General features: G+C 46.8%; 2 protein-coding genes across 2 annotated transcripts in view; both read right to left on the reverse strand.

Moving 5' to 3' along the window:
- Positions 1–8,581: 8,581 nt before the first annotated feature.
- Positions 8,582–11,576, reverse strand: LOC123730526 (ras-related protein Rab-34-like). Its single transcript, XM_045707654.1, has one exon. It carries the CDS (start codon positions 11,569–11,571, stop codon positions 10,798–10,800), a length of 774 nt encoding a protein of 257 aa, XP_045563610.1. The 5' UTR covers positions 11,572–11,576; the 3' UTR covers positions 8,582–10,797.
- A 2,097-nt stretch (positions 11,577–13,673) lies between these two features.
- The window catches only part of LOC106593801 (abl interactor 2), a 39,257-nt gene continuing 29,088 nt past the window's right edge, over positions 13,674–23,842 (reverse strand). The window contains 5 exon segments of the mRNA XM_045707653.1: positions 13,674–13,928; positions 14,150–14,272; positions 16,204–16,335; positions 16,599–16,825; positions 21,275–21,406. Coding sequence (XP_045563609.1) covers positions 13,762–13,928; positions 14,150–14,272; positions 16,204–16,335; positions 16,599–16,825; positions 21,275–21,406 — 781 coding nt within the window. The 3' untranslated portion in view covers positions 13,674–13,761.

Consider the following 23,842-nt stretch of genomic DNA (forward strand, 5'->3'; position numbering starts at 1 on the left):
CACATTGCCTGTGAGCATCAGAGGTGAACCAGTTGCATACGCAGCTCGAGCAAGACATTCATCAGCATTTCTCTGACTACGTTCCTCCATTGAGTAAAGAAAAAAACACTTCTGATTCCAGGAGGACCAGGAGCCGTTGCTATCGATAAGGTGTCTGATTCATCATTTTCACCTCCAATAGAAGTAGAGGGAGTATAGTCAGACGTTGCTTGTTGTGAGCGCTGAGGGAACTTTATGCACTTGGCCAGATGATTCTGCATTTTTGTTGCATACTTCACATATGATTTGGCAGAGTATTTGCAAATGTACACCGCTTTTCCTTCTACATTAGCTGCAGTGAAATTAATAAATAGATAAATGTTTTAAAATGAAACATGTATGGAAACAGGTGAATTAACACTCCTCAGTTAACAGGCTCAAACAAGCTAAAACCCACATGGTAGCAAAAAACTAACGAGCAGAAATTGTTAACAAGTTAGAAATCATTTAAAACACACTTTGCTGAAGGCTACTATTTACTAGTTAACAAAAAATCATGTATGTCGTGTAAAATATATTCACCCCACCCAGTATTGTAATCAAAACTTACCAGAAAGCATGTAGTCCTTGACTCAGACAGTGTAGTAGTGTGGTCTCAATAGCATCTCATTAGTGTACCAGATCTTGAGAATCAGCTGTTCATGTGATGGAAGAATGCACTGTGCATGCAGAGGGTTGCCATTCCATTGAATTGGGGATAGTTTAACCAAAATATGCCACAATACCTAGAATTGCCTTATATGTATCCCACAAAAAAGGTTCACTGTTATAAGCTAACCTTTTTTTGATGAATTTCAGCAAAATTTCCGGCAACTTTCTGACCCTTTGCAACCCTAGTCAGGATCGAGAGAAAGATGAACGGAGCAAAGTACAGAGAGATCCTTGATGAAAACCTGCTCCAGAGCGCTCAGGACCTCAGACTGGGGCGAAGGTTCACCTTCCAACAGGACAACGACCCTAAGCACACAGCCAAGACAACGCAGGAGTGGCTTCGGGACAAGTCTCTGAATGTCCTTGAGTGGCCCATCAAGAGCCCGGACTTGAACCCGATCGAACATCTCTGAAGAGAACTGAAAATAGCTGTGCGTCGACGCTCCCCATCCAACCTGACAGAGCTTGAGAGGATCTGCAGAGAAGAATGGGAGAAACTCCCCAAATACAGGTGTGCCAAGCTTGTAGCGTCATACCCAAGAAGACTCGAGGCTGTAATCACTGCCAAAGGTGCTTCAACAAAGTACTGAGTAAAGGGTCTGAATACTTATGTAAATGTATTATTTTTTATTATACATTTGCAAACATTTATATGAACCTGATGTTGCTTTAGGTATTGTGTGTAGAAAACAATTTAATCCATTTTAGAATAAGGCTGTAACGTAACAAAATGTGGAAAAAGTGAAGGGGTCTGAAAACTTTCCGAATGCAGTGTAAATAGAGATACAGTGCTCATCAGCATCATGCAAAAGACAGAGAGTGTAAATAAATACAAATGAAGGTGTGTCTACAGATACACGGTATTCTGACCTTGACATAATTCCACCACCTTTGTGTGATGAAAAGATGACTAAGGTCTAGCAACCTGTCAATTCCAAGTGGAACATTATCTACTTGTGTTATTTCTGATAGAAATAACGCCATTGTCCATTCACTGCTATTGATAAGAGCTAGGTAAATGAGCGAGCTGTTTGGATCACGGGATTGTAAACATAAATGACAATTGTTTCAGATCTATCTATTTTACTTTATGATCGCTGGAGACAACTGTGTAACCAGTCATGTGGCAGCAAACTGAAGCATATCGACATGGCACCTTTTCCACAGTGAGGTTTATGAAAACATGGCCGTACAAGTATTTTTAGTCCGATCCTAATTGGGCTGTTGCGTTTTATGTTCCTTTTTGATGGCGTAGAAGGCCCTTCTTGCCTTGTCTCTCAGATCGTTCACAGCTTTGTGGAAGTTACCTGTGGCGCTGATGTTTAGGCCGAGGTATGTATAGTTTGTTGTGTGCTCTAGAGCAACGGTGTCTAGATAGAATTTGTATTTGTGGTTCCTGGAAACTAACTGGAGAAGATTCTGGGAATCTTCCAACTGGGATTTCTGGAAAACCTGGGAATTTTGAGAAAGTTGCCAGAATTTTGCAACCCTTAAAAATTATGCATCTTTACAGTCTCCAGACTATTCTAGAGACTTCTATTCTATTCTAGAGATGTCTATTCTATTCTAGAAATGTCTATTCTTTACAGTCTATTCTATTCTAGAGGCATCTATTCTTTAAAGTCTCCAGTCTATTCTATTCTAGAGATGTCTATTCTTTACAGTCTATTCTATTCTAGAGATGTCTATTCTTTAAATTCTCCAGTCTATTCTATTCTAGAGATGTCTATTCTTTACAGTCTATTCTATTCTAGAGATGTCTATTCTTTACAGTCTCCAGTCTATTCTAGAGATGTCTATTCTTTACAGTCTCCAGTCTATTCCGGAAGAGTCTATTATTTACAGTCTCCAGTCTATTCTATTCTAGAGATATCTATTCTTTACAGTCTCCAGTCTATTCTATTCTAGAGATATCTATTCTTTACAGTCTCCAGTCTATTCTATTCTAGAGATGTCTATTCTTTACAGTCTCCAGTCTATTCTATTCTAGAGATGTCTATTCTTTAAAGTCTCCAGTCTATTCTATTCTAGAGATGTCTATTATTTACAGTCTATTCTATTCTAGAGATGTCTATTCTTTACAGTCTCCAGTCTATTCTAGAGATGTCTATTCTTTACAGTCTCCAGTCTATTCTAGAGATGTCTATTCTTTACAGTCTCCAGTCTATTCCGGAAGAGTCTATTATTTACAGTCTCCAGTCTATTCTATTCTAGAGATGTCTATTCTTTACAGTCTCCAGTCTATTCTATTCTAGAGATGTCTATTCTTTACAGTCTCCAGTCTATTCTATTCTAGAGATGTCTATTCTTTACAGTCTATTCTATTCTAGAGATGTCTATTCTTTACAGTCTCCAGTCTATTCTATTCTAGAGGCGTCTATTCTTTACAGTCTCCAGTCTATTCTAGAGATGTCTATTCTGTCTTGACATTTCAGGGGCTGTGAACTAACATGGTTGTCTTGTCTGAGATGTCTTGTTTGTTCCCGCGGTCGAGCGCCGCCTGAAGCCACACCTGTCCAGGTAGTTCTCATATCCTTTATCACACACAGTCTGCCTGATATCATGTTAGTTTCCCATTGCAGGGGCCATAATAACTCTGGGGGGGAAAAAAACTTTGCTTAACCAGGTTATGCGTGTGCTAGGCGACACACAGCTGTGAGGCTTTTGTTGTTAGCTAGTGTTCAACTAGCTGGCTAATTAGCCTAGCTAGCTAGCACCAGTTAGCCAGCTAGTGTTCAACTAGCTGGCTAATTAGCCTAGCTAGCTAGCACCAGTTAGCCAGCTAGTGTTCATCTTCAGTATGTCTGGGTCAGATTGGAGTCGTCTCCAGTATGTCTGGATCAGATTGGAGTCGTCTTGGGGATGTCTGGATCAGATTGGAGTCGTTTTCAGTATGTCTGGGTCAGATTGGAGTCGTCTGGGTCAGATTGGAGTCGTCTTGGGGATGTCTGGGTCAGCTTGGAGTCGTCTTGGGTATGTCTGGGTCAGATTGGAGTCGCCTTCAGTATATCTGGGTCAGCTTTGCACATCTGGATTTGGGGATTTTCTATTATTCCTGGCAGATTTTCTTCAGCTCTGTCAAGTTAGTTGGGGAGTGGTGGCGAACAGCAATCTAAGTCTTTCCACGGGTTTTCAATGGGATTCAAGTCTGGGCTTTGGCAGGGCCACTCAAGCCATTCCAGTGTTGCTTTGGCTGTATGCTTGAGGTCATTGTCCTGTTGGAACGTAAAACCTTGTTTGCACTCTGAAGCAGGTTCTCATCAAGGATTTTCCTGTAATTGCCTCCGTTCATTGTTCCCTCTATCCTTACCAGTCTCCCAGTCCCCTGCTGCTGAAAAGCATCCCCATAGCATGATGCTGCCACCACCATGCTTCACGGTAGGGATGGTGTTAGACGGGTGATGAGCTGTGCCTGGTTTTCTCCAGACATAACTCTTTGCAAAGCTCTATCGGACAACAGAATGATTGAGTCTTTGTGCCTTTTTTTTTTTTTTGCAAACTCCTGTCGGCTTGTCATGTGCCTTTTTCTCAGGACTGGCTTCCGTCTGGCCATTCTCCCATAAAGCCCAGATTGGTGAAGCGCTGTAGAGACTGTTGTCCTTCTGGCAGATTCTCCCATCTCAGCCGAGGAACTCCGTAGTTCTGTCAGAGTGGTCACCACCTTGACCAAAGTCCTTCTTGCCCGGTGGCTCAGTTTGGTCGGACGGCCATCTCTAGGCAGTCTGGGTAGTTCCATATTGTTTCCCCCATTTCCCTATGATGGAGACCACTGTGCTCTTGGAAACTTTCAACACTCTAGGAATTGTTTCATACCCTTCTCCAGATATATGCCGCCTCACATCTCTGTGATCTACAGACAGTTCCTTGGACTTCATGGTATAGTTTCTGCTCTGACATGTACTGTCAACTGTGGGACCTTTATATAGCCAGGTGTGTTTCTTTGTAAATCATGTCCCAAACAATAGAATTGGCCCACAGGTGAACTCAAGGTGTAGTGACATCTCAAAAGGGGTGTGAATACTTCTGTAAAAAAAATGAGATCTGTATTTCATTCAATACATGTTTTAACTTTGTCATTGTATGTAGATGGTTGACCAATAAGTGAAGAAGGTGTATGAATACTTTCTGAAGGTACTGTAGGTGTCTGTTAGTGAGGAGAGCGTACTCGCCCCCCCCGAGATGTTTTGGGTCTTTGTGTTTGCTAAAAAACCCACTACCTTCTGCTCTGCTTGTGTAGCCAGTGCTTCATTGCGTGAGTAAGATGGCCAGTGGTAAGTTTAATTAGGGTTAAAAATCAGCCATGTTTGAACCTCCTACTTTGCCCTAGGGCAGGGGCGGACTGGGACAAAAAAAAAAAAATCAGCCCTGGCATTTCGGGCCACACCAGCTCACATCACCGCACCACTACTTATTAAGACACACAAGGCAACTATTGTACAGCGTTTCTTAACTTTTACTGTACTGGTGAAACATAGTCATCATTTTTTTTTAACCAGCTCATGTTTTAAAGACGAATACAGTTCAGTGAAGCATTTTTTTTTCTTATTTTGCTTCAAAACTTTTGGATTTTTAAAAAAATCAAAACAATGACTAGGAGGTTAAAGTGCAGACGGTTAACTTTGTGTGTATTTTCATCCATATTAGGTTGAACAACTATAGAAATTACAGCGCTTTATGGACACAGTGTCCCCCCCCCCATTTTAGGGGAGCAAAAATAAATGGGACAAATTCACTTGTGTATTAAAATAGTAAAAAGTGTAGTATTTGGTCCCATGTTCCTAGTACGCAATGGCTACATCAAGCTTGTGACTCTACAGTACACATTTGTAATGTATTGTCATTGGAGTCACTTTAATTGTGAATATTAAAATGAATCTAAAAACACTTCTATATGAATGTGGAACCATGATTACAGATAATCCTGAATGAATTGTGAATAATGACGAGTGAGAAAGTTATAAGACGCACACACATCATTGCGAGTTCTGGCATTGCAGAGACTCCTCAGGTCTCGTTGAGAGTGTTTTTGGGAACCGGTAGAGTCTATGGACTTGGGGCCACCGTGGTCGACGTTAGGCAGCGTTATGTTTGGGTTCCCTGTGGGTTTGAGCAGAGCGCACATTTACAGTATCAAGATTACCGCAGTATCCCCTGCGGGTTTGAGACGTAGACGTGGGTTGCCGTGGCAACGCAAGAGTACACAGTTTCCACGTTACCGCAGTATTCCCTGTGAGTTTGAGCAGTGGGCTGTCGTGGTTCATTGACTCTGGTCGATGCTATGCAGTGCGCCTTTATTTATTTTTTTAACCAAGTCACGATAGTTTGTTCTGTTGTTTTAAACGGCCGGTCCCTTGTACGTATTTCTGACATTTCACAAAAGTAAGTGTTGTTCTTGGAATCGTGGGTACTAGACACTTGGGCTGCTCATGGCAACATGTTAAAAAAACACGCCTACATTGGTCGTCGACTTCCCATATCCTAGCTCTACACATCCTGTGTTAAACCTCGTAAACCTCATTCAGGGAACAGTAGTTATAACTGCATTGTTATACTTTGCACCAACACAGGTAAACTTAAGAATTCGGCTCATAGAGCTCCTATATGTAATTCTGTTCCAGCCATTCAGCCGCTCACCTGACAGGGCCGAGACCGCAGTAGCACAGGGATCAGTCCCCATGATACAATCTCTGGATTGTCTCTGCTCTACCTCTTGATTGACCCGCTTTAATTCGATAATGGGTGAACACGGGGGTAGTATTTCAAGAAGTTGTTTCTTAGTTCCGTTGATAGATCCTAGTTGGACTTCTCAGTTCTTCCGTTGATAGATCCTAGTTGGACTTCTCAGTTCTTTCGTTGATAGATCTAGTTGGACTTCTCAGTTCTTCTGATGAGATGTGTCGCCAGGTAAACAGTATTGATATCAGACAGACCCTGCAACATGCCCTCTACACACACACACACACACACACACACACACTCTCATAATGTCTGGATTGGAGTATAATAGAAGGACAGCCATTTTGTTTTTCTATACCTTCAACCATCTTAGGTTTAGTAACAACCTTTCACTAGTGGTTAACCACTAGTCAGTCTGGGGTGTCGTCGTCTGAGGACAGCCATTTTGTTTTTCTATACCTTCAACCATCTTAGGTTTAGTAACAACCTTTCACTAGTGGTTAACCACTAGTCAGTCTGGGGTGTTGTCGTCGTCTCAGGACAGCCATTTTGTTTTTCTATACCTTCAACCATCTTAGGTTTAGTAACAACCTTTCCCAAGTGTTTAAATGCACTATTCACATGGTTAACCGCTGTTCTGGCATGTTCATAATGTAATGCAGCCCGATGACATTAGAAAATTAAAAATAACTTTATGGGGTTACCAGGTCTAGGAGACAAGAGGAGACATAACAGGGTGTGAAGTCAAGACCTGTGTGGAAGGATTTATTTCAACCTGATATGGCCTGAGCAGCTGAGGTGATGGGTTTCCAAAACGAACAGTTGTCCAGGGCCTGTCTGTCACTCCTGGGTACAACCCATCCCCAAGCTCTACAACCATCTGACGTTCTACACATCCTAGCTCTACAACCATCTGACGTTCTACACATCCTAGCTCTACACATCCTAGCTCTACAACCATCTGACGTTCTACACATCCTAGTTCTACACATCCTAGCTCTACAACCATCTGACGTTCTACACATCCTAGTTCTACACATCCTAGCTCTACAACCATCTGACGTTCTACACATCCTAGTTCTACACATCCTAGCTCTACAACCATCTGACGTTCTACACATCCTAGCTCTACAACCATCTGACGTTCTACACATCCTAGCTCTACAACCATCTGACGTTCTACACATCCTAGCTCTACAACCACATGAAGTTCTACACATCCTAGCTCTACAACCATCTGACGTTCTACACATCCTAGCTCTACAACCATCTGACGTTCTACACATCCTAGTTCTACACATCCTAGCTCTACAACCATCTGACGTTCTACACATCCTAGTTCTACACATCCTAGCTCTACAACCATCTGACGTTCTACACATCCTAGCTCTACAATCATCTGACGTTCTACACATCCTAGCTCTACAACCACATGAAGTTCTACACATCCTAGCTCTACAACCACATGAAGTTCCACACATCCTAGCTCTACACATCCTAGCTCTTTTATCCTCACGCCCGTCCTGGAGCTGCAAGGCTCGGCCATCTTATATAACAGACAGTGAAAACACACAGCTGTAAGAAATGTACAGCCAAAAGGGTGTTCAGTTTCAATACACTCATTAATCTGTTTGTCTCTGTGTCCATCATCGACTGGGGGGTCGACAGGGCAGCATGTTAAAATGGCTATAGGCTGCTTTCTAAATGGGACCTATTCATTTTCTAGTGCACTACTTAGTCCACTACTTTAGACCAGGGACCATAGGGGTAGTGTACTACTTTAGACCAGGGTCCATAGGGGTAGTGTACTACTTTAGACCAGGGACCATAGGGGTAGTGTACTACTTTAGACCAGGGACCATAGGGGTAGTGCACTACTTTAGACCAGGGTCTATAGGGGTAGTGCACTACTTTAGACCAGGGCCCATAGGGGTAGTGAAGTACTTTAGACCAGTGACCCATAGGGGTAGTGCACTACTTTAGACCAGGGTCTATAGGGGTAGTGCACTACTTTAGACCAGGGTCTATAGGGGTAGTGGACTACTTTAGACCAGGGTCTATAGGGGTAGTGCACTACTTTAGACCAGGGTCTATAGGGGTAGTGCACTACTTTAGACCAGGGCCCTATAGGGGTAGTGCACTACTTTAGACCAGGGTCTATAGGGGTAGTGCACTACTTTAGACCAGGGTCTATAGGGGTAGTGGACTACTTTAGACCAGGGCCCATAGGGGTAGTGCACTATCTAGGGAATAAGCTGCCATTTGGGATACAATCCCCGGCCTGGATGCCTGGGTAGTGTTCATTAGGGCACACAAGGGGAAATGTTTTAAAACAATTTCCCAATAGAAACAGTTAAGAGTTTATTGGACAACTCCCAAGTTGTCACTTCCTGTTTGGGAGTCCCCCCCCCCGATTTGTTTGCCTAATGAACTGGGTCGGTTGGTTCTGAAGATAATAGAGCAACAAGGTGGGCCGGGATTCAATCCATCGCGCTTTGTTCGGCCATTTTAAAAAGGTGATTTCTGATCGAGCCAACATATGTAGTGTTTACCGTGTGGTCTGCTGCCTTAGAGGTACAATGCCTTTGGATCCCGGCCATCGGGCCACATGCAGCAATCACACATCATCAGTCCCCCACCCCCCCCCCATTTAAAATCATTTGTGTCCAAAATGGCTCCCTACTTAGTGCACTTATTTTGAGCCACGGTCCATAGTAGTGCACTTATATAAGGAATAGGGTGCCATTTGGGACGTACCCTTCACATTACATACAGTTGAATATAACAGTTGCCGAGGCCACAGACAGATTTAGATCAAGTACAGAAGGTTTAAAGTTAGTGTTTCTGCATTTTGTCCGATTTACATTATGATTTTTTTTATATAAATAAATATACCACGGTCAATTTGTCTTTCAAATGTTTCTAAGATACACAAATATAGTTTTAGTTTAGCAATTTTTGTTATTACTCTTCTCGGTGTGCTATCCATCAGTACTGAACAAATACAAAATGAAGTATTTCATGACATTCTACTAGGCATTACTGCGAACATTTGGAGATGGACTATATTGTTATTGCACTAGTGACCCAATATAAAAACAATATGTAACAATATTTCTCGGTTTAATTTCCGCACAATACCGTGAAACACTTTTCAGGTAAAAAAAAAAATTAAAATAATTTCAGTCAATAAGTTAAACAGTGAAACATCTGGTTAAGAATGACATCCACAGGGCCGGCCCTAGGCAACAGAAGGGACTGCTTAGGGCCCCCCCCACCACAAAAAAAATGTGGAACTCAGTCAGGGTCTAAACTTACTGTTGAGATTTAGAATACACAAGGTGCAGTTTCTCTTATGTCAGTAACTCAAATTAGCCCATGTCAGCTAACATTTTTTAGATTGGTGATCATGGTTGAATTACTGACCGGGCACACACCCAGGAGCACAGACCTCCAGGGGGCCCCAATTGATTTTCTTAGTCACTCAACATCCTTTTATCATGGCAAAATGTGTAGAATTTCAAGAAATTAGCTATGAAATTGCAGCCCCATGGCAAAATTTGTAGAATTGCAGGAAATTAAGTCTAAAACTAGAACTTTTTCTCTTCGGTGACCCCCCCCCCCAAAAAAAATGTTTTTAGCTTAGGGCCCTCAAAAGGCTAGGCCGGCCCTGTCCACACACACACACAACAAAATATTCAACACCTTCAGAGTATGAGTGGAGCTTCATGTTAAAGGCTTAATGCAGATGTTTTCATTTCAATATCAAATCATTTCTGAGTAACAATTAAATACATTACTGTAATAGATTTCCATTAAAATGGGCACAAATTGCGTTTTAGCAACAAACAAAAAAAACTCAAGCAAGAATGTTCGAACTAGCTGTTACTAGCAGAGGTTTGGAACTCTTTTGTGATTGGTCTATTAACCAATTTACCGCATGGTGATGTCACCCACGGAAAGCCAAAACTCATGCAAACCTACTGATGGTCCTGTGTAGATTGTATTTTCAACCAGCAACACTGATCACATTTTCACAGTGTTAGTGTTATCATCTGTTGTACAATATAATTTTAAAACACAGGAAAAACAAAAAAATGTAAGGATGTCCCTAAAAATGATGGATGGCAAAGCTCAAAAGTAAAACTGGGTGAAAATGTCAAACTGAAAAATCTGAACTGTTTAACTATTGAAGCATGGAGTCTATGGTGTACTCCAGTCTAGTCCGGGGAGCGCCCCATACCAGTCTAGTCCGCGGAGCGCCCCGCGTCAGTCTAGTCCGCGGAGCGCCCCATACCAGTCTAGTCCGGGGAGCGCCCCATACCAGTCTAGTCCGCGGAGCGCCCCGCGTCAGTCTAGTCCGCGGAGCGCCCCGCGCCAGTCTAGTCCGGGGAGCGCCCCATACCAGTCTAGTCCGCGGAGCGCCCCGCGTCAGTCTAGTCCGGGGAGCGCCCCGCACCAGTCTAGTCCGCGAAGAGCACAGTACCAGTCTAGTCCGCGGAGCGCCCCATACCAGTCTAGTCCGCAGAGCGCCCCATACCAGTCTAGTCCGGGGAGCGCCCCACACCAGTCTAGTCCGGGGAGCGCCCCACACCAGTCTAGTCCGCGGAGCGCCCCACACCAGTCTAGTCCGCGGAGCGCCCCACACCAGTCTAGTCCGCGGGCGCCCCATACCAGTCTAGTCCGCGGAGCGCCCCATACCAGTCTAGTCCGCGGGGCGCTCCACACCAGTCTAGTCCGCGGAGCGCCCCACGCCAGAGTAGTCCGCGGAGCGCCCCACACCAGTCTAGTCCGCGGAGCGCCCCACACCAGTCTAGTCCGCGGGGCGCCCCACACCAGTCTAGTCCGCGGGGCGCCCCATACCAGTCTAGTCCGCGGAGCGCCCCGCACCAGTGTAGTCCGCGGAGCGCCCCGCACCAGTCTAGTCCGCGGAGCGCCCCGCACCAGTCTAGTCCGCGGAGCGCCCCGCACCAGTCTAGTCCGCGGGGCGCCCCATACCAGTCTAGTCCGCGGGGCGCTCCATACCAGTCTAGTCCGCGGAGCGCTCCATACCAGTCTAGTCCGCGGAGCGCCCCATACCAGTCTAGTCCGCGGGGCTCTCCGCACCAGTCTAGTCCGCGGGGCTCTCCGTACCAGTCTAGTCCGCGGGGCGCTCCATACCAGTCTAGTCCGCGGGGCGCTCCATACCAGTCTAGTCCGCTCCATACCAGTCTAGTCCGCTCCATACCAGTCTAGTCCGCTCCATACCAGTCCCCATAAACAACAAATTCACTAGTACACAATATAATATTCTGAACCAGAAAATAAAGAAAAGATGTGCCGATGCCTTCCACTACGGTCAGAGACAGGAAGAGAATGGTTCAGGGTTGACCGATGCCTTCCACTACGGTCAGAGACAGGAAGAGAATGGTTCAGGGTTGACCGATGCCTTCCACTACGGTCAGAGACAGGAAGAGAATGGTTCAGGGTTGACCGATGCCTTCCACTACGGTCAGAGACAGGAAGGGAATGGTTCAGGGTTGACCGATGCCTTCCACTACGGTCAGAGACAGGAAGGGAATGGTTCAGGGTTGACCGATGCCTTCCACTACGGTCAGAGACAGGAAGGGAATGGTTCAGGGTTGACCGATGCCTTCCACTACGGTCAGAGACAGGAAGGGAATGGTTCAGGGTTGACCGATGCCTTCCACTACGGTCAGAGACAGGAAGAGAATGGTTCAGGGTTGACCGATGCCTTCCACTACGGTCAGAGACAGGAAGAGAATGGTTCAGGGTTGACCGATGCCTTCCACTACGGTCGGAGACAGGAAGAGAATGGTTCAGGGTTGATCGATGCCTTCCACTACGGTCAGAGACAGGAAGGGAATGGTTCAGGGTTGACCGATGCCTTCCACTACGGTCAGAGACAGGAAGGGAATGGTTCAGGGTTGATCGATGCCTTCCACTACGGTCAGAGACAGGAAGGGAATGGTTCAGGGTTGATCGATGCCTTCCTTCCACCGCCAGAGACAGGAAGGGAATGGTTCAGGGTTGACCGATGCCTTCCACTACGGTCAGAGACAGGAAGGGAATGGTTCAGGGTTGATCGATGCCTTCCTTCCACCGCCAGAGACAGGAAGGGAATGGTTCAGGGTTGACCGATGCCTTCCACCGCCAGAGACAGGAAGGGAATGGTTCAGGGTTGATCGATGCCTTCCACTACGGTCAGAGACAGGAAGAGAATGGTTCAGGGTTGATCGATGCCTTCCACTACGGTCAGAGACAGGAAGGGAATGGTTCAGGGTTGATCGATGCCTTCCACTACGGTCAGAGACAGGAAGAGAATGGTTCAGGGTTGACCGATGCCTTCCACTACGGTCAGAGACAGGAAGAGAATGGTTCAGGGTTGATCGATGCCTTCAACTACGGTCAGAGACAGGAAGGCCATCGTTTTTCATTGCCACACGGGGGAAAGTACCAATATTCTATGTTTGCGTCTCAAATGGCACCCTATTCCCTAAATAGTGCATCACATTCCCTAACTCCTCGTGCTCTGCAGACCAGACTCGCAGATCCGAGACATATCGGCCAACCCCAACACAGGCAACGTGAACATGACCAAAAAGCCATGAAGATAACCATGGTGACCACTCGTTTATTTTCCTTAGGATAGAGGAGTTAGCATAACCCCAACACTCGTCTTTCCTTCCAAACACAGGGAATAAAATACAGAGTTTTCTTTTATTAAAACAGTTTATCCTTCATATGTCTTATAAATTATTGTTATTGGTAGTTATTACTTGTTGAGTTTCGATAGTGTATTGTAGTGTGAATCTCAATCCACAGCGAGCAGAAGCAATCGGAAGTCCAGTCTTGATTCTCCACCCCTCTTTTCCTGAGTCAGTAATCCAAGTCTCCTCCCCCAATTATCTTCAATGTCTCCTTTTTACACCCCAATGCACTGACTAGTCTGCATGGTAGTCTGTACACCCCGTATACAGGTACACTAATTAGTCTGCATGGTAGTCTGTACACCCCGTATACAGGTACACTAATTAGTCTGCATGGTAGTCTGTACACCCTGTATACAGGTACACTAATTAGTCTACATGGTAGTCTGTACACCTCGTATACAGGTACACTAATTAGTCTGCAGGGTAGTCTGTACACCTCGTATACAGGTACACTAATTAGTCTGCAGGGTAGTCTGTACACCCCGTATACAGGTACACTAATTAGTCTGCAGGGTAGTCTGTACACCTCGTATACAGGTACACTAATTAGTCTGCATGGTAGTCTGTACACCCCGTACATGTTATCCATGCATCGAGTACACAGCTATCTCCTTCCTGTTCTGTTCTGGGCTGCGGTTCAGAGTGTGTCTCTGTGGGATTGGGGCGTGGCGGGAGAGTGGCCTCAGTCTATGATGGATTCTACGTAGTTACCAGGGAAGAGCCCGGAGGAACCATTCGTAGTGCCCTCGTACCAGCCATCATCGTTCTTCTTGATCACATAGATGATACAGCCCTCGTTGAACGACAGCTCGTCCTCTTTGTCCGCTGCGTAGTCGTAGATGGCCACAACTGGAGAGGAGAGACAGATCAGTATTAACAGTTCCTCTTTGTCCGCTGCGTGGTCGTAGAGAGGAGTCAACATGATCACCAACAGGATTAGGTCTGAAGCACTGATCAACCATTTATCAAATCAGTATGATATGAGAACCAACCTATTGATGTCATAGATCAGCAAGTGAAAGGAAAAAGGCTTGGGAGCAAAGGGTTATAAGGGTGGAGCTAGAGCTTACCTTTCTCCAGGTAGGTGTGTGGAGCCCAGGGAGGGTCCTCCTCGGCGTAGGGGTCGCTGTACTCCATCACGGCCGACTCCTCCTCCTCCTCCTCCTCCTCCTCTGCAGGAGGTGCATCTGAGACTGGAGGAGAGGAGACAGACAGCAAATCGGGTACCTGACAACTCTCAGACTGCACCATGCTCTGTCTGTCGGCGTCTGAGGCATGGGGAGGTCGTGGCATAGGAGCCCTATGCTGAAGGGATGGAGGAGCAACAAGGGGACAATGTGGACATCTCTCCAATAGAGGAAAGAGACAGAAGTCTCGCTGGACACAACGGTAGTAGGACACCAAGAGGACATTGAGATCTTAAAATGGAGCCCTCAGCGTGGACAGAGGCAGGTGGACAGACAGAGGTGCGCAGTGCATTATCGTAGCGCTACGGGAAGGAGGGGAAGTCAACAGGGTGAAGGGAAGTGTGAAAAAGACAGGGGTGGGCTGTTAACCCTATTTCCTATGTAGTGCACTACTTTTAACCAGAACCCATGGGGGAATAGGGTTACAGAGCCCTGGTGAAAAGCATTTGGGACACTGACACTGGGTAATGTTCGGCCTCTGATTCCCACATCTTCTCATTCTGCTTGAGTAATATATATATACTGGACATCGTTACTGCTGACCATGTCTGGGATCCATCTGAATGAAGACAGACGATGACTGAAAAAACAGACTGGGCTGAATGAGATGGACTGACCAAGTCAAATGCATAAAACACTACTTTGGCTTAGACCCCTCTCTCAGAACTGGTGAACCAAACCGAAGCTGGGTCAAGATGAGGCCGTACACCCATAGTAACCACACTATTTCTGATGTAAATTGACTGTGTAGTGTGCTTATTGGATATAGTTGGTATGCCAAAAGTTTCCCCCGATATCGTACTAAATTCGCCAAAATACTCTACTATGTGAGACAAGCGATAGTCAGGCCCAGACTGATGATCCAGACCCCACCTGCACCAGCTAGCTGGGCCCAGCAGGGGGTCCCTCTAGAGTAACACTGTCTAGTGCTACTAATTACTGTCACTTAGGACCTCATGCTGGGCCCACACTGGGACGACACCACAGACAGCAGGAGAGCAATTATAAACCTGCTGTTTCTTAAAGGAAGACATGAAACTAAAATGACAGCTCTATTGAGAGACAATGTTGTTTAAAACACCCAACGGTCCCATCTCTCTGGCATAGCGAGATTTAAAACGCAACTTCATGGTAAACGATGGGTTTGAGCTCCAGGAACAAAGGAGGAAGGATGCTCCTGGAGGGGTTGAGGAAGGGGTGATGGGGAACAAGGGGACAAAGGGGTGAGGAGGGGGTGATGGGGAACAAGGGGACAAAGGGGTGAGGAGGAACAAGGGGACAAAGGGGTGAGGGGGTGATGGGGAACAAGGGGACAAAGGGGTGAGGAGGGGGTGATGGGGAACAAGGGGACAAAGGGGTGAGGAGGGAGTGATGGGGGCGACGAGTGGAGAGAGGGCGATGTGAGACAAAGGGGTGAGGAGGGAGTGATGGGGAACAAGGGGACAAAGGGGTGAGGAGGAACAAGGGGACAAAGGGGTGAGGGAGTGATGGGGGCGACGAGTGGAGAGAGGGTGATGTGAGACAAAGGGGTGAGGAGGGAGTGATGGGGAACAAGGGGACAAAGGGGTGTGGAGGGGGTGATGGGGAACAAGGGGTGTGGAGGGAGTGATGGGGGCGACGAGTGGAGAGAGGGCGATGTGAGACAATTTTTTATTTAACCTTTATTTAACTAGGCAGGTCAGTTAAGAACAAATTCTTATTTTCAATGACGGCCGAGGAACAGTGGGGGTTAACTGCCTTGTTCAGGAGCAGAACGACAGATTTGTACCTTGTCAGCTCGGGGATTTGAACTTGCAACCCTTCGATTGCTAGTCCAACGCTCTAACCACTAAGCTACCCTGCCGCCCCAAAGGGGTGAGGAGGGAGTGATGGGGGAGACGAGGGGAGAGAGGGTGATGTGGGACAAAGGGGTGAAGGAATGGGGGTGGGACACTCACCTTCTGCCGAGATGGCTGCAGCAGAGAGAGGATATTGAGCGGGAAGAGAGGCCTCGGCTACAGCCTCAGTCGATTGGTCATCAGCGTTAGGGGCGCGGCCAGGTGCGGACCGGGTAGCAGGAGGAGAGGTTCCTGTAGCCCCAGCAGCAGAGGACGAGGAGACAAATAAAGGACAGGGAGGGGAGAGACACAGCGAGAACCAAAAGATGAAGCAGATTGTCTTTGGGTTTTGGTGAAGGAGGGTTACAGAGCAGCACTGCGAGGGATCCCTTCTTACCTTTCTACCTGCTCTGACAGAGCTTTGTTGTTTTTAGCCCTAACAAAGTCCTTAGGAAATGGAAATACTCAGGTGTGGTGTGTGTGACCGTGGTGTAGCTAGGTGACCTGTGTGTTACCTGGAAAGCTGCCTGGTGGAGAGACTGTTGGCACGGCGATGGGTGGTCCTACGGAGCCACTCCCACTGTTCTCGCCGCCGCTGCTGCCGGGGTGACTGCCTCCACCGCCGCCTCCACCGCTGCCTCCACCGCCGGGGGGACTGCCTCCACCGCTGCTGCCTCCACCGCTGCCGCCTCCACCGCTGCCGGGGGGACTGCCTCCACCGCTGCCTCCACCGCTGCCTCTACTGTTCAGGGATAAGAGAGGACAGGACAGAGCTCACATAACAGGCATAACACCTCTGGCTCTAGCTAGTCACCAGACAGTCCATTGCTACTACGTAGCATCCGGATTAGCGTCCTTCTATAGCCTCGCTACTGTTATTCAAATCAAATCTTATTGGTCACATGGTTAGCAGGTGTTAATGCGAGTGTAGCGAAATGCTTGTGCTTCTAGTTCTGACAATGCAGTAATATCTAACTAGTAATCTAACAATTCCCCAACAACTACCTTATACACACAAGTGTAAAGACATGAATAAGAATATGTACATTAAAAAAATATATGAATGAGTTATGGCCGAACGGCATAGGCAAGATGCAGTAGATGGTATAATATACAGTATATACATATGAGATGAGTAATGTAGGGTATGTAAACATATAAAAGTGGCATTGTTTAAAGTGTCTAGTGATACATTTATTACATCAATTTTTCCATTATTAAAGTGGCTAGAGAGTTGAGTCAGTATGTTGGCAGCAGCCTCTCTATGTTAGTGATGGCTGTTTTTCAGTCTGATGGCCTTGAGATAGAAGCTGTTTTCCAGTCTCTCGGTCCCAGCTTTGATGCACCTGTACTGACCTCGCCTTCTGGATGATAGCGGGGTGAACAGGCAGTGGCTCAGTGGATCTTTTTAGATTGGTGTTCTTGGACACAGGGACTATGGTGGTCTGCTTGAAACATGCAGGTATTACAGACTGGGTCAGGGGGAGGATGAAAAGGTCAGTGAAGACACTTGCCTGCTGGTCAGTACTCGTCCTGTGTAACGGTCTTACATCGGCTACAGAGAGAGTGCGATAACACAGTCGTCCGGAACAGCGGGTGCTCTCACGCATGATTCAGTGTTGCTTACCTCGAAGCGAGCATGGAAGGCATTTAGCTCTGGTAGGCTCGCGGCTGGGAATCCCTTTGTAATCCGTAATAGTTTGCAAGCCCTGCCACATCCAACGAGTGTCAGAGCCAGTGTAGTAGGATTCAATCTTAGTCCTGTATTGAGATTTTGCCTGTTTGATGATTTGTCGGATGGCATAGTGGGATTTCTTATAAGCGTCCGGATTAGTGTCCCGTTCCTTGAAAGCGGCAGCTCTAGCCTTTAGCTCGGTGCGTATGTTGCCTATAATCCATTGCTTCTGGTTGGGGTATGTACGTACGGTCATTGTGGTGACGACGTCGTCGATGCACTTATTAAATGACGCTGTTGACAATGTGGAATACTCCTCAATGCCATTGGATGAATCCCGGAACATATTCCAGTCTGTGCTAGGAAAACAGTCCTGTAGCTTAGCATCCGCTTTGTCGGACCACTTCCGTATTGAGTGTGTCACTGGTACTTCCTGTTTGTAAGCAGGATTCAGGAGGATGGAGGGCGAGGGAGAGTTTTGTATGCGTCTCTGTATGCGTCTCTGTGTGTGGAGTAAAGGTGGTCTATTTTTTTCACCTCTAGTTGCAACGGTGACATGCTGGTGAAAATGAGGTAAGACGGATTTCAGTTTCAGTTTGGTCTACAGCTTATCGTGAGGTATTGTAACTCAGGCGAGCAGAACCTTGAGACTTCCTTAAGATTAGAGATCGTGCACCAGCTGTTGTTAAGAGACCCCTCCCTGACCCCCCGAGCTTACCGACACTGCCCTTCTGTCCTGCCGATGTATCAACAAAAAAATAAACCAGATTTTACATGTCCTTTTATTTAACCCTTATTTTTAACAGGTAAGTTGACTGAGATTCTCATTTACAGCAACTGTGTCCTTGTTCAGCCACGACTCAATGAAAACATAACGTGATATTACAGTTCTTCAGATCACGTTGATAGGATAGTCTCAAAACGGATCTCGTCCAGTTTATTCTCCAGTGATTGCACGTTCGCCAATAGAACAGAGGGTAGAGGCGGTTTATCCACTCGCCGACGTAGTCTCGTCAGGTATCCCCGCATACCGTAATAATCTTTGCGTTACTTCAACGCTCCCATAAAAGCCAGCCCACCACTAGTTGTTGACGGGCAGATTTCTGCCAAATCAATAGAGCAACTGACGAGCATCGAGCCAGCAAGCCGACAGTACGAGCCGGCAAGCCGACAGTGCGAGCCGGCAAGGCGGCAGTGCGAGCCGGCAAGGCGACAGTGCGAGCCGGCAAGGCGGCAGTGCGAGCCGGCAAGGCGGCAGTGCGAGCCGGCAAGGCGGCAGTGCGAGCCGGCAAGGCGACAGTGCGAGCCGGCAAGGCGGCAGTGCGAGCCGGCAAGGCGACAGTGCGAGCCGGCAAGGCGACAGTACGAACCGGCAAGGCGGCAGTGCGAGCCGGCAAGGCGGCAGTGCGAGCCGGCAAGGCGACAGTACGAGCCGGCAAGGCGACAGTACGAGCCGGCAAGGCGACAGTACGAGCCGGCAAGGCGACAGTACGAGCCGGCAAGGCGACAGTGCAAGGCGACAGTGCGAGCCGGCAAGGCGGCAGTGCAAGGCGACAGTACGAGCCGGCAAGGCGGCAGTGCAAGGCGACAGTGCGAGCCGGCAAGGCGACAGTGCGAGCCGGCAAGGCGGCAGTGCGAGCCGGCAAGGCGACAGTGCGAGCCGGCAAGGCGGCAGTGCGAGCCGGCAAGGCGACAGTGCGAGCCGGCAAAACAGCAGTAACCAGAAACCCCAAATCAGTTTTGCTTTCTGACGTTTTTCAGCAGATGGTGGAAAGAGTGTTGCACAATGTCAAATGTTTTAACAAAAAGAAAAAAAGGCTGCAACCAAAGTAAACATTATGTAATAGAAGTGACTTCAGACATAGAGACTCGTGACTCGAACCGTGAATCGACCATTGGTGACTCGGACTTAGCAATAAGGACTTTTGTGACTCGACTGCACCACTGTGACAGAGTACACAAGCATTGTAGTCTCCTCTACACCTCTGCTCTAAAGGACCAGCATTCCCTGTTTGTGATGGTATGGTTATAATGACAGCATGAAAGATTGACACCTCACAGAGAGTTAATGGGAGAGACCGCAGGTAGCTAGGTGACTGAAGGGAGAGAGAATCTCCACAATATCCGAGAGACATCTTTTCAGTCAGGAGGATAAAGGCCTCAGAGCAGCTTTATCTGCAGTCAGGAGGATAAGGCCTCAACAGCCAGGAGGATAAGGCCTCAACAGCCAGGAGGATAAGGCCTCAACAGCCAGGAGGATAAGGCCTCAACAGCCAGGAGGATAAGGCCTCAGAGCAGCTTCTCTACAGAGTAGGGTAGGATTCACTAAGCTGAGGCAGATGAGAATAGGAGGTAATATGGCACTGCACGCTCTCCTCCGGTTATAGTTAGAACAGCCAGATGTCAAGATTGACTGTGTGGGTGGACTTGAGACACATGCACTATAACTGACGAAAAAAAAAAAAATGAAGAAATGGAGATTAGATTTTTTTTTCTTCCAGTGAATTCTTTCAGCTCCTAAAACTCTCTGAGCAAGGTTGGGTTGCTGCCCTCTGGAGAGATCTGAAAAGGCTGACACAGCATACAGCAGGAGACGTAGACTCGAGTCCCAAAATGGCACCCTAATTCCCTATATAGGGCACTTCATTTGACCAGAGCCCTATGGGTCTCTATGGGCCCCAGGTCAAACGTAGTGCACTAAATAGAGAAGACGGCGCCATTTGGAACAAGGTACCCCGAGACTGTGTGGGAGAGGAGTGCCAGAGCCATCTTATATAAACTCAGCAGTGAAGTCACTTAAAAAAAAGAGAAGAATAAAAAAATAAATAAAAAAAATGAGATTTTTTTTTTTTTTTTAAAACAAGTTCCTGATGAGTCTTTCTGGTTTCAGAGCCCTCAGTGTTCAGGTTTCTATTGAAAGGCTGGGGGGGGGGTGACAAGTGATTCTAGCAGCCAGTCACAGGCACTTCTTCATGGCTCGGTAGTCGTCCACAAGATCCTACTGGGCGGTGCCATTCAACAGTTGCCTTTGAACACTACTTTGTGCGTTCCAATCTTGCTCCAAGGACCATGTTTTGAGATGGGTGGCGGGAATGGGCTCATAAAGCTCTGTATCAGAGAGACCTAGAACATCTATTTATTTGGTAGCACCATAAAGTACAGCGGTCTAAAGCGCTGCATCTCTCTGCAAGAGGCATCACTACAGTCCCTGGGGTTCGAATCCAGGCTGTATCACATCCGGCCGTGATTGGGAGTCCCACAGGGCGGCGCACAAATTGACCCAGCGTCGTCTGGGTTTGGCCGTTACTGTAAATAAGAATTTTTTTCTCAACTGATTTGCCTAGTTAAATAAAGGTATAATAAAACAATTCATGAGAGTAGTAACTAATTGTTAAATCAACTTTTAGTGGTCTATGATCAGAGAGAGAGAGAGAGAGAGAGAGAGAGAGAGAGAGAGAGAGAGAGGGGTACCTGTAGAACACACACAGAGCGAGAGAGCGAGAGAGAGAGAGATACCTGTAGGTGCGTGTCCGCTGGTTAACTGAAGTGGTCTCCTGCTGGGCCATGATGCGCGTGGGGCTGGGGACATAGTCGTTAGGGACTACGGGAGGGCGTACGGGCTCCAGCGTCCGATAGGGGGAGTGGCGCCTAGACGAGAGGGGTAAGAGAGCAGTTTAACATCTCAAGATTACAACAACTGAAACAGGAGAGATTGAAAGATTGAAACCTTTTACAGATGTGTAATGTTGAGATTACAGTGGATCATAGTAGGAGGAGAACTGTCTGTCTGTCTGTCTGTCTGTCTGTCTGTCTGTCTGTCTGTCTGTGCGCGTGCATTCGGAAAGTATTCAGACCCCTTGACTTTTTCCACATTTTGTTACAGCCTTAGTCTAAAAACGGATAACCAGAGAGAAAGAAAGTTCTAGACCACCTTTACTCCACACACAGAGACGCGTACAAAGCTCTCCCTCGTCCTCCATTTGGTAAATCTGACCATAATTCTATCCTCCTGATTCCTGCTTACAAGGAAAAATTAAAGCAGGAAGCACCAGTGACTCGGTCAATAAAAAAAGTGGTCAGATGAAGCAGATGCTAAACTACAGGACTGTTTTGCACAGACTGGAATATGTTCCGATATTCTGCCGATGGCATTGAGGAGTACACCACATCAGACTGTACGTACATACCCCAACCAGAAGCCATGGATTACAGGCAACATATGTACTGACCTACACGGTTGAGCTTCCGCTTTCAAAGGAGCGGGACTCAAACCCGGAAGCTTATAAGAAATCCCGCTAAGCCCTCCGACGAACCATTCAAACAGGCAAAGCATCAATACAGGACTAAACTCGATTCGTACTACACCGGATCCGACGCTCGTCGGATGTGGCAGGGCTTGCCAACGATTACAGACTACAAAGGGAAGCACAGCCGAGAGCTGCCCAGTGACATGAGCCTACCAGACTAGCTAAATGACTTCAAAGCTCGCTTCGAGGCAAATAACACTGAAACATGAATGAGAGCATCAGCTGTTCCGGACGACTGTGTGATCACGCTCTCAGCTGCCGATGTGTGTAAGAAGTTTAAAAAAGGTCAACATTCACATCTCTGGTGGACAATCACCTGGAAGGGGAGGGAGAGAGGGAGAGACAGAGAGAGAGAGAGAGAGACAGAGAGAGAGACAGAGAGAGAGACAGAGAGAGAGAGACAGAGAGAGAGACAGACAGAGAGAGAGAGACAGAGAGAGAGAGACAGAGAGAGAGAGACAGAGAGAGAGAGAGACAGAGAGAGAGAGAGACAGAGAGAGAGAGACAGAGAGAGAGAGACAGAGAGAGAGAGACAGAGAGAGAGACAGAGAGAGAGAGACAGAGAGAGAGACAGAGAGAGAGACAGAGAGAGAGACAGAGAGAGAGAGACAGAGAGAGAGAGACAGAGAGAGTCTGTGGTTGTGAGGACGGTTGGATTTCGTGCCAAATTCGCCTAAAAACGACTTTAGGAGGCAGCTTTTGGTGGTGGACATTCCTGCATTCCAGCATACCAATTGAACGCTCCCTCAAAACTTGAGACATCTTCGGCATTGTGTTGTGTGACAAAACTGCACATTTTAGAGTGGCCTTTTACTGTCCCCCAGCACAAGGTGCACCTGTGTAAGGATCATAAAGTTGAATCAGCTTCTTGATAATCCATCCACCTGACAGGTGCAGCATACCTTGACAAAGAGAAAAATGCTCACTAACACGGATGTAAAACAAATTTGTGCATAACATTTTAGAGAAATAAGCTTCTTTTTTTTGTGTGTATGGAACATTTCTGGGATCCTATATTTCAGCTCGTGAAACATCGGATCAACAGTGTATTAGAAAATTGTTCAAGGGCAAGTTCTGCTTCCGGAAAGTAAGCATGAACAGGAGAGGAAGAACCCGTACTCATGGTTTAACGTTTCTCTTAGTGATAAGGTATGGTTTAACGTTTCTCTTAGTGATAAGGTATGGTTTAACGTTTCTCTTAGTGATAAGGTATGGTTTAACGTTTCTCTTAGTGATAAGGTATGGTTTAGTTTCAGGCTAGTTTGTGTTTCTGACACAAACAATGGGACAGTGATCACTGAGGTCCAAAAAAAACACCACTAGTTGATTATTTATGAGGGTTATTTGTAAGTATGAGTTCAAATCAGGTCAAAATTCACAAGGCCGCAGGGCCAGACGGACTACCAGGACGTGTACTGCGAGCATGCGCTGACCAACTGGCAAGTGTCTTCACTGACATTTTCAACCTCTCCCTGTCTGAGTCCTTAATACCAACATGTTTCAAGCAGACCACTATAGTCCCTGTGCCCAAGAACACGAAGGTAACCTGCCTAAATGACTACTGACCCGTAGCACTCACATCTGTAGCCATGAAATGCTTTGAAAGGCTGGTCATGGCTCACATCAACACCATCATCCCAGAAACCCTAGACCCACTCCAATTTGCATACCGCCCCAACAGATCCACAGATGATGCAATCTCTATTGCACTCCACACTGCCCTTTCCCACCTGGACAAAAGGAACACCTATGTGAGAATGCTATTCATTGACTACAG

The sequence above is a fragment of the Salmo salar genome, chromosome ssa25 (genome assembly GCF_905237065.1).
Source record: "Salmo salar chromosome ssa25, Ssal_v3.1, whole genome shotgun sequence".
Lineage (NCBI taxonomy): Eukaryota > Metazoa > Chordata > Actinopteri > Salmoniformes > Salmonidae > Salmo > Salmo salar.

Coding starts and splice junctions, on each gene's coding strand:
- LOC123730526 (XM_045707654.1), bottom strand. CDS start 11,571: ATGGAGCGGACTAGACTGGTATGGAGCGCCCCGCGGACTAGACTGGTA.